The sequence below is a fragment of the Symphodus melops genome (genome assembly GCF_947650265.1).
Source record: "Symphodus melops genome assembly, chromosome: 11".
NCBI classification, from domain to species: domain Eukaryota; kingdom Metazoa; phylum Chordata; class Actinopteri; order Labriformes; family Labridae; genus Symphodus; species Symphodus melops.
The window spans coordinates 664,283-680,490 of NC_136701.1; the positions used below are offsets into that span (position 1 = coordinate 664,283).

Consider the following 16,208-nt stretch of genomic DNA (forward strand, 5'->3'; position numbering starts at 1 on the left):
CTTCTGAGAAACCCGAGAGCAGAACAGACATCAGTGTCGACGTCACTGAAAACACACACAAAACAAAGTGTTTTTTTTTTTTTTTTTTTTGTATATTCTGTTTATTACATTTTTAGTTTTCACAGAAACAAAAACACAAACATTACACAGTGAACAAACATTAATGCTACAACAACAACAACAATAGAGCTGCGAGACTGGTCCATACAATAAAGTATGTGGCATTCACTACACAGTGAGATAATGCGCATTTGCCCATACTATATGGTGAGTTCATGTTCAAAGCCGAATCAAACCCGTGTCCTCTGTTCAGTGATAAAAAAAGAATAAGTGAAAGAAAATAGAGTTAACAATTTATATCCAGATTATAATTGAGTCCCAAAAGTTCCAGTGGCTTCCTCCATTCCTGTAGAAAAAGATGAGTCCTTCCTTTGATGCAATGTCCAAGTTTTTCCAGAGTCACAACCTCTGAGATCAGAGATTTCCACACAGAGATAGAAGGAGGGTCCTCTCCAACCCACTTTACCATTATAGCTTTTCTTGCTAGCATTAAAAGCGACTGGATTACATTTTCATTGCCTTTAAGGGATGCAGGGATCTTCCCAAGCAGACACATAAGTGGGTTTACTGACACCTGCTGACCTGTTGCTTTGCTAACACTTAAACATACTGCCTTCCAGAATGTTTGGATTTTTTTGCATTCCCACAAACAGTGCAACCTGGTCCCTATGCAAGATTTACATTTGGGGCAATTTGGTGAGGTTCCCGTTCTGTACTTACTATAGATATGTGGAGAGATGTAGATATGGTGCAAGATATTATACTGCAGTTCTTTATATCTGTTGCAAATCGAAATTCTGGATGGCAGCAATAAGATCTCATCCCACAAATCATCATCTATTACACATTCAAGCAAAGTACACCACGATGTCCTTAAGCATGACAATTTACTCAGGTTCAAGCTTAATATCTCAGAATAGATTCATATTTGGATATGAAGTGTTTTTGTTGCTTACAATTAATAAAAAATCTATCCAGTGGGTGTGAGTCGTTTGGGATTTCCAATGAGTGCCTGACCTGTAAATATTTGTAAAAGTCTTTATTTGATATATGATATTGATCTTTCAATGACTCAAACGTTTTAAATTTCCCATTCTCGAAGAGGTCATGGACTCTAACAATACCCGCTTTTTGCCAAAGTGTAAAGTTTGATCCTGTTCCCTGTGGTGAGAGCTCTGTATTATCTGTCAGTGTTGTTAAGAGGGAGAGAGGATGAGTATTATTGAATGTTTTCATCCATTTCTTCCAAGCCCACAATACATTAGTTATCAAAGGGTTATTCTTAGCTGTGTGTGGAATTTCCTTCAGGCTTTTGCCCAACAAGTTCACAGGAGAGAGAGGTTTACATATAACAAGTGTTTTTAAATAAGTGATAACAAAGAATGATATGTGAAAGATTGTCCTGGTTAGAGGTAGAGACAGGCAGGTGAGTTTGCAGGTGTGTGTGTGTGTGTGTGTGTGTGTGTGTGTGTGTGTGTGTGTGGGGGGGGGGGGGGTCCAGGTTGAACCCAGTAGATGCATGAGTGGGATGGAGGCATGATGAGGTGTGGTGTCCTGATTTAAATAAAGAACTGTCCAACAAAGTAATAGACTGGAAAAGTGATGACGTATTTTTATAGGCCGACCCAGAAGCATCTTCTCCACAGGTTCGAGCGAGAATTCTCCTCTGGGATTTTTGTATTTTGGATCATTGCAGAAAATAATCTGTGTATAATTCTGATGTGTAGCTGTTTAGTTCAGCGGGATAATCTTTAGAGATGAACATCATGTTTATGAAGTCTGAAGAGTTAATGCAGCCCAGAGAAGTAAAAAGCTAACGCTATGCTACAAGCTAACTACACCGCGGACGGTTGATTTTGATGTCACGACCGTTATGCTTCATCGAGCTAATCAGCGGTTTAGACAAGCTAGCTAAACGTTAGCTTAATAAGTTGTTTATGTGTTAAGAGCTCTGAAAAACATGACGAGAGGCTGTAAGGGTTACAGATAAAAGATGATTTACCGTTTAATTGAAAGCTTGATTTAGCGCTACACGGCGAGGAGTACAAACACTAAGAATAAAAGTCTGATCTGGTTTGAGGGCGGGTGATTTGGCGGCGTCCTTCATGAGGTTAATCTATGTAGGGATCGTGGTTATAAAACCTGCACACAGTGATATAAAGGTTCTCTACCTCCTATTTTTAGCCTGAGGCTGCTGTTAGCATCAGAACACAGTTACACAAGTCGTGACAAATACGTTTTATGGAAACATAGAAGCAGAGTTGAAGGTGACATGCTCATACGCTTATCCAACACATCAGCTATCAGCAAGGAGCTTCCAAAAACATCAAATATAATCCTCATGGATTTGAGTCACGCTAAACCAGTTTGTTTTGAGAATTACAAGAAACAGACTTCATCAGACTCAGGCGGCTATCTCCTCGAAATCCTGCTCATCAGATCAACTCATGTTTGTAAACATGGAAAGGTTCTTATGCTCTGAGTCGGATAGGCGTCCTACTGAAGAGGATTAAGGACACTGAAACTATGTTTTTAGGGTTGGTCCTTTTTTCTCAGAATTCTCTGAGTATTACTCTGCACAGTCAGTCTCTCAGGAGGAGGAGGAGGAGGAGGAGGAGGAGGAGGAGGAGGAGTTGCCTGACCGGGAGTCCCAGCAGGGAATCTCTACATCTGAACTCTGACGACAAGGTGAGTCTGTTATATCACCCTCCTGCACCTCTCTCTCTCCTCGCTGGAGCTTAAAGCCTCTTGGCTCTGTGGCAGCAGAACTGTACGACAGGACGCTCTGATCTCATTAGGGAGTTATTTTAGGGGCTGGGTGCTCTTTCCTGCAGGACCTAAGAGGGTTAGAGAGTCCTGAGGTCTGCTTTTTGGCTGCAGACTCACTACAGGCTGGACGTGGGCCTGCTGGCCTTGTCTGCAAGGCCACGGATTTAAACTTTGAGACTATTTTGGACTCTTTTTGTCAGACGAGCTCAGCCCCCTGAAGATCCTGCAGCTCTGTCGTCAGATTTGTTTTCTCTCCCTCAGCTTGAGGACAAACTCTCCCGTCTTCTCTTGAGGTTTTGCTTTCGGCGGCCTCGGTGCTCCTCTCGGACCGCACCAATGGGGAACCACGGCTCGAACCTGGACGACATCCTGGCCGAGGACATGCACCACTGGTACAACAAGTTCATGAGGGAGTCTCCGTCAGGCCTCATCACGCTGTTCGAGCTGAAGGCCATCCTCGGGCTGAAGGGCATGAGCGAAAACGCCAACAGTTATGTGGACCAGGTGTTCTTCACCTTCGACATGGACGGGGTTGGTCTCTCTCTCTCTCTCTCTCTCACTCACACACACACACACACACACACACACACACACTCACAAAGCTGTGTTTAGATGAGGAAAGACCAAACTGTCCTCCTCCTGATTTTCTTCTGGTTTTATGGAGCCTCCAAATCACAAATCAGGCCGATAGCAGCTCAACAAAGATATTAGGATGATCGGTCAGAGAAGCATTTAAAGGTCATTGATTGGTTTAAGAATACAATGTAAAGAAACAGGAATGATTTATTAAATAAAGGTGTGAGTGTACCTACAGGTCAGTCAGAACAGGAGAGGTCGACACCAGCGATCCTCCTCGATCGAGTGACAGGATCAGAGTTTTATTTTCAGGTCAAATGTGATTCAAACACCTCAAATCAAATCAACAAACTTTCCTTGAGTGTTTCTACTCTATTAGTAGAAAGCGGTGAAGCGTTAAGATTGACCAGCGGCAGGTAGGCAGAAGAACATTCAAGTAAAAGTTTGAGTGCTATAAAAAAGACAAAATACTCCATAATGAGTCTCCTCTTATCAGAGGTCTTCACAGGAGATGATTTAAACAGTCTGAGTCGAAGAGACTTTGAAGGCCGTGACAGCTCCTGACATATTTAACACCTTAAACCATTGAGAGGAGGTGCCCTGCAGGAGGCGTCCAGCAGGAGGAGCCTCCTGCAGGGCACCTCCTGCTGGATGCGTCCAGCAGGAGGCCATGACAGAAATGATTGATTTTCATGTCGCTGATTTCCAGAGATGAGCCCACTGATGGGACAGTTTGGGAGACGGAGCGAGTCAACTTGATACGATGAAGATTTGGGCTAATTCTAACAGTCATGAATCTCATTCTTGTTGTGTTTTCTTAGAGTGAGAGTTGAAATGAGGAAAAGGAGGGTCAGGTTTTGTTGCCCCTGCAGGAGGATTTGCTTCTTGGGGAGCTGGTTTCTGAGATCTTCTGTTTGTAGGTGATCAACTTGAGTACAGTAGAGCAGCTTGTTGCACCATGAACTACTGAAGAAGTCTTTGGTAGCTTTGGTATCAATGATGGTAAGATGCTGCCTTTGATGAACCAGTTTAGCCTCACGGTTCACCTGAGGATTTGACATGACCCCCTGCTCATCTGTTTCTGTGAGAGCTGAATTGAACCCTGACGAAGACTTTGAGTGAACAAGAGACGATTTTCAGATCTTAACAGATTTAAAAGCGTGGAGACCTCATGAGGACAGTTGTACCAATTCTGAGAATAGCATAAACCTCTGAGACCCTTGTGTTGTTGCCATATTTACACAAGCTGCTCTTGTCTCAATATTTCACTTGGCTCTGGGCTCATCGATTGTGTCATCGCTGCTATGTTTGTGAGCGGTTCAAACAACACAACATGTTAATGACGCTTTCCTGACTACTCTTTCTCATTGGCTGTTGCTGGCAGACTGACTCGATGAGGAGCAGTAAAATACACGCAGTGACACCAAACACTTGAGGATTATTTGGCCAAATGACGAGCTGCAAATTAGGCCACACAACACGCCGTTTAATCAGTTCTAGAATTGTCTGTAGCCAGCGTCAGACAAGACGTGTGGCCCATACATTAAAGGCTTCTTATATTGTGGGCCATATTATTTTAGGTCTGGATGTCTGGGTCTAGATGTTGAGGTCTGGGTCTAGATGTTGAGGACTGGGTCTAGATGTTGAGGACTGGGTGTCTGTGTCTAGATGTCTGGGTCTGGATGTTGAGGTCTGGGTGTCTGTGTCTAGAGGTCTGGGTCTGGATGTTGAGGTCTGGGTGTCCGTGTCTAGATGTCTGGGTCTAGATGTTGAGGACTGGGTGTCTGTGTCTAGAGGTCTTGGTCTGGATGTTGAGGTCTGGGTGTCTGTGTCTAGATGTCTGTGTCTGGATGTTAAGGTCTGGATGTCGGGGTCTGGATGTTAAGGTCTGGATGTCGGGGTCTGGATTTTGAGGTCTGGATGTTGAGTTCTGGATGTCTGGGTCTGGATGTTGAGGTCTGGGTCTATATGTTGAGGTCTGGGTCTAGATGTTGAGGTCTAGATGTCTGGGTCTATATGTCTAGGTCTGGATGTGGAGGTCTGGATGTTGAGATCTAGATGTCTAGGTCTGGATGTGGAGGTCTAGATGTCTAGGTCTGGATGTTGAGGTCTAGATGTCTAGGTATGGATGTTGAGGTCTGGATGTTGAGGTCTAGATGTCTAGGTCTGGATGTGGGGGTCTGAATGTTGAGGTCTGGATGTCTGGGTCTATATGTCTAGTTCTGGATGTCTAGGTCTGGATGTTGAGGTCTGGATGTTGAGGTCTGGATGTCTAGGTCTGGATGTGGAGGTCTAGATGTCTAGGTCTGGATGTTAAGGTCTAGATGTCTAGGTATGGATGTGGCGGTCTGGATGTTGAGATCTGGATGTTGAGGTCTTGATGTCCAGGTCTGGATGTGGGGGTCTGAATGTTGAGGTCTGGATGTCTGGGTCTATATGTCTAGGTCTGGATGTCTGGGTCTATATGTCTAGGTCTGGATGTCTAGGTCTGGATGTCTGAGTCTGGATGTTTAGGTCTGGATGTCTGGGTCTGGATGTGGGGGTCTAGATGTCTGGGTCTGGATGTGGGGGTCTAGATGTCTAGGTCTGGAAGTGGGGTCTGGATGTCTGGGTTTAGATGTCTAGGTCTGGATGTTGAGGTCTGGATGTCTGGGTCTAGATGTCTAGGTCTGGATGTGGGGGTCTGAATGTTGAGGTCTGGATGTCTGGGTCTATGTCTAGGTCTGGATGTCTGGGTCTAGATGTCTAGGTCTGGATGTGGGGGTCTGGGTCTAGCTGTAAAGGTTTTGATTTCTTTTGATTTTTAGTAAATTGGGATCAAAGTTTAAAATACTGTTGTCATGACAACCTTTGTCGGTGATGCTCCAGGTCTGAGATGTTTTCAGCTGAGGGTCCTGACCTTCAGTCTGTTATTAACAGATCATTTAAGCTTTTATAATTTGATTGGAGACATAACATGTATAATATTTCATACTATTTTGATAGTTTGATTCGGCCACACTGGCTTTTTAGAGTCCATCCATTCCACCCACCCATCCATCAATACATCCATCCATCCATCAATACATACACCCATCCACCCATCCATCAATACATACACCCATCCATCCATCAATACATACACCCATCCATCCATCCATCAATACATACACCCATCCATCCATCCATCCATCCAATCATCCACCCATCCATCAATACATACACCCATCAATCCATCCACCCATCCATCAATACATCCATCCACCTATCCATCCATCCTCCACACATAGTGGGTGGTTTCGCAAACAGCCAAAGAACATCTGGAGGCATTTTAGGACCAAAGGAACTTCTTTAGAGTTCTAGTACCTGTTGGAGCCCCACTTCTTTTATTTTATTCCACACTGCAGAAACTATGAACTCTTTAAGTTCCTTGAACCTTGTTTAGAGAAGATGGCCTGGTCCCATGATGTGTAGTTCTCAGAGACTCTTCCTCTTCAAGAAGTCCCCACAACTGTATTTTGTCTGCAAACACCTCATGTTTGACACTCTGTGGGTATAAAAACGACCTCTCACATTGGGTTTGAGAATTCATCAGCCAAAGCGTCAATGTCCTTGTTTTAAAATGAACAAATCCTGAAACAGCTTCCTTTGATGTGATCGATCAAGAACAGATGTTCTTCTGTTTCTAAATCTTTATTGAGAAATACAAAAATGATTCTGTCTTTGTGTCAGGGCTGATGTAAAGGTTCATTAAAGGGTTAACGTCGTGCTTAAGTTCTTCCAAAGCGAACAGTCACCTTTGAATCTTGGATTATAATTGTGCAGGTTTGACTTTGGGCCTCTCTGCAGATCAAAGAGTGAAAATGAGGACAAAGATGGTGGACGTAGCACTCTCTCTCCATCCCTCTCTCTAATTGGCTTACAGAGTTTGCATGCGGCGCTCTGATCCCCGCTGAGCGTTTATGGCGGGCTAAGTGGATTCAGAGCGAGTGCTGCAGTTCAGGCAGGATGTTCTAAGAAGAGAGCGAGGGGAAGGACTCCTGGAGATCAACGGCTGGTCTTAATTGATGTTTTTTATTAACCAGCTTCGATACAGAGCGCCACCAGTTCAGACAAACACTGACCGCCCAGTTAACGACACGTCAAATCAATCAATCATCAAATCAAATCAATCAAACCGTCGTATTAATCCGTCTCAGGAACAATTGGTTTGGACGGGATCAGAGTGTACGGCGACAGACGAACAACAAATTAATTAGAGAAAAGAGATTAAACGGAGAACAGGATGAACATGACGTTCTAAAAGTTTCATTAAGTGTTTATATAGACATTAAAACAATTAGAGACAAATTCTCTCAGATTAAACGTGTTTAACAAGCTGAGACCTGCGGTGTTGAAACATGAAGCCGGTGCTGAAGTGTGAAAGTCCTGAAGTTCCTCAGGTGTCCACTAGAGGCTGGCTGCAGAAGAACAGGAAGTTCTGGATCCGGTCTGGATCAGTACAGTTTGGTTCAGTAAAGCCTGATGCTGTTTGTGTTTCCACAGCCAACCGTGCCATATTTGGTAGGCGGCGTGGAAGATGGATGTCGATAGCCGTGTCAGCTACGCAATAGTGTCACGTGATAGCAGCTAATCTATCATGTGACACTAACGGTCACTGGCATCATGTGACTCTTTATTACTAAACTCATCCAGCTGTGTGTCAGAGAAGGCTGTGAGGAGAAATACAGACCAATAAACGATCGACTGTTTAAACACGGCGGGGTTGTGTTTGCCGGTGTCACACAGGAAGTGACGATTCTGTCAACCAATCAACAGACTGCAATGTTTAGCTCCACCTTTTTTTTTTTTTTTTTTAAATTTTTGTTTTTGGCCTTTTTGCCTTTATTTATAGAGGAAGGACAGTGGATAGAGTCGGAAAGGGGGAGAGAGAGTGGGGAAAGACATGCGGGAAATGGCCACAGGCCGGACGCGAACCCGGGCCGCCCGCGCGCGAGGACTGAGCCTCAATACGTGGGGTCGCGCGCACTGCCGCTGCGCCACCGGCGACCCCATTAGCTCCACCTTTTAGGGTCTGATTGATATTCTTGGCTCCCCAACAGAAGGGCCCCAAAAAGTTGGACGGTATGGGTCGGTTATTTGGGAATCTTTCCCGGCTTTAGTTGATGGAAATGCGTGCTGAACCGAACTGAACCGCTCGGTGGAAATGCGGCTTTACACACCCATTCAAAAAAGCTGTTTTTATATGTTTTACACACACTGTGTTTGATGATTTGGATGAAATCACTTCTGCAGTACTTGGCAGTGACCTGGCACCAGGACCTGAACCTGGACATGAACCGTTGGGGACGCTCTGGTTCCAACCCCGAGTCCCCATAGATTGAGCTACTGCCGCCCATTATTCAGAAGCTCTGTTTGTGTCGTCTTCATTTTATTGACAACTTTTACCTCGCTTCTTTTGGTAGCTTCTTGACAAATTATTATTATTATTAGTGACATTCAAGTCAGCTCAGACTCTTTTAAAACACTCTTAGATACTTTCTCACCTCCGCCGAAGAGGTGATTTATTGATTCGTTTTGAAGTCATGTGTCACCACCCCCTCCCACTGGCTCCAGGTGAGTTCTCCTGATTATATCCTGCTACCTTCTCTAAATCAGCTCACTCTGACTCTCTGCAGAATAAATACGAGGAGGCTGGAGGAGAAACTCCAGCTGAAGAAACAAGAGTTTTCTGAAGGTGTGAAAGCAAACAAGTCCAGAAATGAACGATGCATTCAGGAAATTCTGTTGAAAACTGGTGTTGATTTATGTTTCCATGGTGACCAGCCTGAGTGACTAACAACAGAACAACAAGCTAACGATGTGATCCTGTGGTCAAAAGTTGATGTGTCCTTGGGCAAGACACTTAAAACCAAATTGGCTAATATATGAGTTAATACTGATGGACTCTTTACTCTGCAGCAGCCTCTACCATCAGTGTGTGAATGTGTATGAATGGATGAGTTCATACTGATGGACTCTTTACTCTGCAGCAGCCTCTACCATCAGTGTGTGAATGTGTATGAATGGATGAGTTAATACTGATGGACTCTTTACTCTGCAGCAGCCTCTACCATCAGTGTGTGAATGTGTCTGAATGGATGAGTTAATACTGATGGACTCTTTACTCTGCAGCAGCCTCTACCATCCTTTTCTTCTAAACCTCCTATTGCTGGTGACAATGTTGTGCCTGTTGTTGTGGTACTAAAACAAGTTTTAAGATAATAAACTTTACGATCAAGCAAACATTGCAGCCGATTCCCCTCACACATTTTCTTTCCGTTAAAACACGTTTAGTTTGAATAGCTGACAATGTTTCCAATCTCAGATTGAAAGGCCAGTTATCAAAGCCCGGCAGCCTGATGATGGTTCTTTGTCACTGTTTCCTGTCTGCAGGACGGTTACATCGACTTTGTGGAGTATATCGCTGCCGTCAGTCTGATGCTGAAAGGAGAAATCAACCAGAAACTAAAATGGTACTTCAAACTGTTCGACCAGGACGGCAACGGAAAGATCGACAGGGAGGAGCTGGAGACCATCTTCTCAGTAAGTCACAACAAAACACAAAAAACCATCAACAGCTCATTGACCATGATGGTGTACACACGTGCAGAAAATCAAAGTTCTGTTTAGGTTTTAAAGATGGTTCGAAAGAGTCCAGCATGTTCAATCAGACATCACTTCTCTTTTGTCTTCGCACTCACACTCAGGAGTTAAAATAATAATTTCAGATAATGTCAGGTTAGTATGTCCTCCTTCAAAATAAAAGCACCACTACGTTATAATGTGTACGACAGGAAATCCACAGAGCATGGAATGAAATATTTAACGGATGATCCAACGCTCTCCTTATCTTAGGACACGGGTTCAACTTAAACCACAGACAACGTTAGACAAAGGTCAAAGGGGTCAAAGTGAAAGCATGACTTTGGTCAAGTCACAACCTTTTAAAGAAGCTTAAAGGAATACGCTGACTGGGAACATTTTATTGATTTATACAACATGACAGTTGTTGGACTTGTCAGACACTTTAACAAACATTAACTGAGACAGTGAGCTGTGAAGAAGAAGCTAACCTAAAGGTCATTGCTTTGCACTAAGCGTGAGACATCTTAGAGATATAAAGGTTTACAGGAGCTTCTCCTGCAGGTGAATCAGCAGAGATGAAGCTGCAGCTCTCTGAGAACTGGGCTGGATTAACTCTGAAATTAGACAAGTGTTAATCTCCTGAATGAGCTCAATGTAGAAGCTGACAGGAAGTGGGTCGACTGACTCCAACCCAGTTAGCCCTGCTCTGAAACCAGTCTGAAAGAGGAGAGAGAAACTAGTGTGCTGCAGAGGGGTCAACCCTCTGAGCGTTCGACTCCGGAGGAAGGTTTGAACCAAGAAATAACTGGAAAACTATTTTTGATTTAAGCACTGTAAGAGCTAATCACAGAATGTTATCGTAGGATAATCAGGACATAAATAAACGTTACGAGAGACGGATTCTAAACAAAGAGAAGACAAAATTAAACTTTAATCCTCAATTAATTCAATTAAAGCCTTGCCCAGAAATCCAAACTGTATTTCTATAAAGTCCAACATGGACTGCATCACTTTCACTAAATGCATCAAACTGAAAGCTATCAAAGACAAGAGGTGACTAAAGATTCCCCTCAGACGATCCACGATTGGTCAAAATGTTTAGTCATTCAAAGAGAGCCCGTTACGGAGCAGCTAGCTCTATTTAGGCCTCCATAAAAGCAGCTATCTATGCTAACCCCAGTGCAAAACTGGCTACATATATGTATGCTATCAATGCCTTGTATGCTAACCCTGTGAAATATGTGCATGTCCATTTCTTTATATGCATGCATGTTGCCATTGTTATTTTACAGTCGCTGCTGATCTTTAGTAACAGGAAAATTACTCACTATTTGGTATCTAGGTTATCTTATTATGTTGTCATGGTATCAGGTATCATTGTGCGTGTCTCCCCCTGCAGGCCATCCAGGACATCACACGAAACAGAGACATTGATCCAGAGGAGATTGTCTCACTCATATTTGAGAGGATCGACGTGAAGGGAGAAGGTAAAGCAAGATACGACTGATATTGTTATGATGCTAAAGCTAACCATTCTGCTACAAATACGACTGCCGTTTAACAGAAACAGCACACAGAAGTAAGAGAAGGGCTATTCATGGACAATAGACACTTCAAAACAAACCCTCTCAAAGTGACATCTCACATTAGCATGAACTGATGTTCATGTGGGTCTTGTAAGCTTCTTACCCTGCTAAACACAGATACTGCTGACAGCTAACAAGCTGGGGACTGCAGTGACTGCAGATGTAAATTAGCCTAATGCTAACTCTGGTGCAACACATCAAATGGTTACATTTATGTTTTTTTATTGCATCCTCACAAATGAAGTTGAAGTTGAAGCTATCAAACCTTACAAGTTCTGTAGATAGAGTTTACATCTACATGATTAACATTGCAGGCTAACATGTCCTTAAAAGGAACTGTACACCGGCTTGGTGTTGGTACCACCATCAGGAAAGAACTTTGTAATGTAAATTGAACAGCCGAAGCGATGTCAAAAACAAGTTGCCTCCTATTTGTCAATTAAACCATCAGCTTGTGATGACCATTTGTGAGGCATTCAATGCTAACACTAACTTTGCATATAGTTGGTTACATAGATATAACAAATCAAACAAAAGTAAAAATAAAACTTCAGAGTTACTTTGAGATGATCACAAACCAGCTTTCAATCTGCAGGATACTCTTGTATGCAGACGATACTGTTCTTTACACACCAGAACCCGTCAGCTATCGTCTGAAAGACTGAGCCTCGGGGTGCAGCTGTGAATTTAATTTGGCTTCTGGAGTAGCAAGTGGACGTTTGGTTATTCAGGCAAAGACAAAGGCATTTTTTATCAATGTAATGTGTACCCAATATCAACAATAGCAGAAAAACATACTGGCAAACAGAAAACACAATGTGGTGGTTTCTTTACAAGCACAGTGTTCAGACTCAGTTTTATGCTGCTGCTATCTCGGACCGTCTACAGGCCTTCAGAATGCAAACTAACAGAAGGATGTCAAACAGTTGGTCAGAAGTGTTTGTTTTGTATTCACATTATGACCGCTAACTGTCTTTCAACCTGTGGCCCTCAGGTGAGTTGACCCTGGAGGAGTTCATCGAGGGAGCCAGAGATCATGAAGACATCATGGACATGCTGAAGAAAATGATGGACCTGACGCCGGTGCTAGTCATCATCGTGGAAGGCCGGCTGGGATGACCGACGGAATCACAAACCCTCCAAACCCTCGTCCACCCGAAATAGAGAGAAATGTTGTTTTTTTAAATCTGTCCCGTCAAGCAAAGAGACAAGACCTTCTCCTTCCCCAGTCTTTTGGAGGCACCTGATTTTCTGCGGTCAGAGCGAGGACGCGGAAAACAAACGGTTATATGAAATGTAAACCTGAACTTTGCAGCACTGTGATTGGCTGTCGAGCCTCTGAGCGTTCGAGCCAAACGGATTATTGACATCCTCGAAGAAGACTTTGATGATTCTGTTTCTCACAGACACCCCGATGCTTTATCTAGATCCACCTAAAGAAATCTGTCTGTCATTTAAAGAAGCGACCAACAACACACTGATCGAGATGTTTGTCTGAAACTGTCCCTGCACAGAACTCTGTTTAAATCTCTAGAGATGGTTCTAGTGAGAGGAGATCCTATCCATCCAGGGTGTCTGACCCTGAACACGCCTCTGGAACTTGAAGCTGAGTGTTTAACTCTTTGTTTTGCTCTTGTTGTTCGCACGTTGTTACCCATGTAGAATTTATAGAAATCAAAACAAAAGGTCTCAAACTTCAAAAGATTCTAATCTTAACCTAACTCATGTCCTCAGCACGAGGTATCCACAGTGTCCAAACCACCAACACTGTGCACTTTGCATCCAGCCAAGAGACGTTAACAACACACCTGATCTTCATCCTGGACTTTTAGGACGCATGTCTCAAATGTAAGACTGGTAGAATATTCAGTGTCCGTATGAACTTTGGATCCTCGAGGTTTTACTCGCTCTACACAGAACTCAAGGGTCGTGAGGTGAATTAAAAAACGTGAACTCTGGAGCCAAAGAGTGAGGGAGGCATTGGTAGTTTCTTCCTTTAACCTTCCAGGGAGAACTTAAGACGTGGAGACGTTTATAACTGAGGAGTATAAACAAGGGAGCCAGGAGAGGTGCATGCTGGTTAGGGCGATGTGCTGTCGGGGCTCGGTGCAGCTGAGGACTCCATCAGCGTTGTTTTGGACACACTCATCATTGTAAGAGAATTAATCGGAAACCAAAAAAATCCTCAAGAAAGCGTTTTGCCTTGCGTGTTTGTCACAAGGACAAAACATGAAGTGTTCACATGCACAAAGGCCTCAGTTGGATGCTCAGGTTAGATACTCTGGTTGGATGCTCAGGTTGGATGCTTTGGTTGGATGCTCAGGTTGGATGCTCAGATTGGATGCTTTGGTTGGATGCTCAGGTTGGATGCTTTGGTTGGATGCTCAGGTTGGATGCTCAGGTTGGATGCTGTGGTTGGATGCTGTGGTTGGATGCTCTGGTTGGATGCTCTGGTTGGATGCTCTGGTTGGATGCTGTGGTTGGATGCTCTGGTTGGATGCTGTGGTTGGATGCTCAGGTTGGATGCACTGGTTGGATGCTCTGGTTGGATGCTCTGGTTAGATGCTCTGGTTGGATGCTCAGGTTGGATGCTCTGGTTGGATGCTCATGTTGGATGCTCTGGTTAGATGCTCAGGTTGGATGCTCTGGTTGGATGCTCTGGTTGGATGCTCAGGTTGGATGCTCTGGTTGGATGCTCTGGTTAGATGCTCTGGTTGGATGCTCATGTTGGATGCTCTGGTTAGATGCTCAGGTTGGATGCTCTGGTTGGATGCTCTGGTTGGATGCTCAGGTTGGATGCTCTGGTTGGATGCTCTGGTTGGATGCTCAGGTTGGATGCTCTGGTTGGATGCTCTGGTTAGATGCTCAGGTTGGATGCTATGGTTGGATGCTCTATTGCATGTATTAACAGTTGGTGAGAGGAGTCTGTGAAAGCATTGCATGCGAACAGTGTGTTCTGCAGTGAGCCGGTCCTTTCTGTGAAACTCCTGATCCTCTTAAAGCTGTCAAAGGTTGATCAGGCTGAGGCGTAATGGAGCAGTTTAGCTTCCCCAGGACTGAAGTATTAGTAAAGATGAGCTCAGCAGGAGGGAGACCACCGACTCAGGGTTTGACAAACGACCACACGATTCACCTCCAACGGCAGCTGTGCTTCATTCAGATGTATAAGGGTACACCAAAGTCCACTTCTCTCGGCTGGCGCTCCCTGTGCAGCCCTTTAATCCACACTAAAATAACCTTCCCCAGCCTGATCCATCAGCTCCTCTGGCATCAGGCCAAACCGGGCCAGACCAGGTCAAACAAGGGCGGCCACAGCCAAGTGTGATTGTCTCACTAAAGAGCGGCGTCCTTCATGAGTGAAACCTTCAAAATGTCATTCTGTTTGATTTTCTAAAGTTCTGCAGAAACTGATCTGATGCAGAAACTGTGAGAGTGATTTGTGATCTTCATGCAGGTTATGTCTCAGCGTTAGTTTACGTTAGACGCGTTATTTTAACTTCACAGGAATGTACTGAATGATCCGAGTGTGGAGAATATTTTTATTTTTATACGTCGATGTGTGAGACGAGATCAGGAGGACGGAAGGGAGCGTTTGTCTGTAGACTCGAGGGTTAATGCTAACAGCTAGTCTCACAGTCTGATCTGCAGGTTAGCATCGAAGCTAACAGCTCTTATAGTGCAATAGGAAGATTTTTACTGTGAAAATGTGTCCTGTATAAGCAAGTTCATTCTAAATGATCATGTTTGTGTTGCCTTATCAATAAAGTTTTTGAACAAACTTTGAGTCGTCATTAAAACATTTTTTAACCGGCGGTCTTTACGAGACGGCAGATTGTTCCAAACAGGAAGTGCAGAGAGCGACACGCTGTCCTTCTCAAACGTAGGTCGTGATTTCATCCAGTACTCAGAACTTCCACCAGACGCGTGCGCTGCGAGTCAGCGCCGTGCTTCCTCATCCATCAACCCGCCCACACTGCGTTCGTTTGTTTTATAAAACTGTTAAAGTCAGCACTCTGAACCATCCAAACGGAGTGCTTTATTTTGAAAGTAAACAGGAAGTTTTCATCTTTTTTTCCGGTGTCTGACTTCCTGTCCCGTCTCGACCTGAGGTGAACTGATGCTCCGTGCTCCGGCGTCCTGCAGGAACGGAAGCCGACCTGCTGCAGAGTTTCAGATGTTTGAGAGGAAACTACGACTGTAAAGCATCATAACAAAGTCCAACTCATCATATGTAGTTTTTATTAACTTTATTTATCCATGCGGGCTCAAAGGGCGACCACAAGAGCAGCGAGCCGGATTCACCCGGTGCAGAATTTCAGGATTTAAGTGTCTTGCTCAAGGACACATCGGACACTCGCAGGAGCTGGAGATCGAACAGCGACCTTCCGGTTAAGAGAGGACGACTCGACCCACTGAGCCACAGCCGCCCCCCTGTGCTGGTTCTAATTCCACTCTGTTTGGTTCATGTGAAGCAGAGTTTATTCTGGAGCATAAAGTGGCGAGTAAGAAAAACACCCGAGCTTAAAGCGTTTTCACGATTGTTTCGTACCTGATCGCGAGGCGCCGGTCTTCTCTGGCGTGCCCACGCTGCACGGATACATGAGGAGCCGT

At 44.2% G+C, this 16,208-nt stretch overlaps 1 protein-coding gene across 6 annotated transcripts; it reads left to right on the plus strand.

Moving 5' to 3' along the window:
* Positions 1-2,830: 2,830 nt before the first annotated feature.
* On the plus strand, positions 2,831-15,641 carry guca1d (guanylate cyclase activator 1d). Of its 6 annotated transcripts, none has more exons than XR_013780140.1 (6): positions 2,831-3,360; positions 9,820-9,969; positions 11,411-11,498; positions 12,592-13,868; positions 13,960-14,193; positions 14,233-15,641. XR_013780140.1 is itself a non-coding variant. In XM_079356115.1 (4 exons), exons 1-4 carry the CDS (start codon positions 3,166-3,168, stop codon positions 12,714-12,716), a joined length of 558 nt encoding a protein of 185 aa, XP_079212241.1. In that variant the 5' UTR covers positions 2,831-3,165; the 3' UTR covers positions 12,717-14,220. The 6 variants fall into 6 exon arrangements, 1 of the variants encoding a protein (XP_079212241.1); XR_013780141.1 differs by having other exon boundaries at positions 14,181-14,206; positions 14,272-15,641; XR_013780138.1 differs by having other exon boundaries at positions 12,592-14,193.
* Positions 15,642-16,208: the final 567 nt, after the last annotated feature.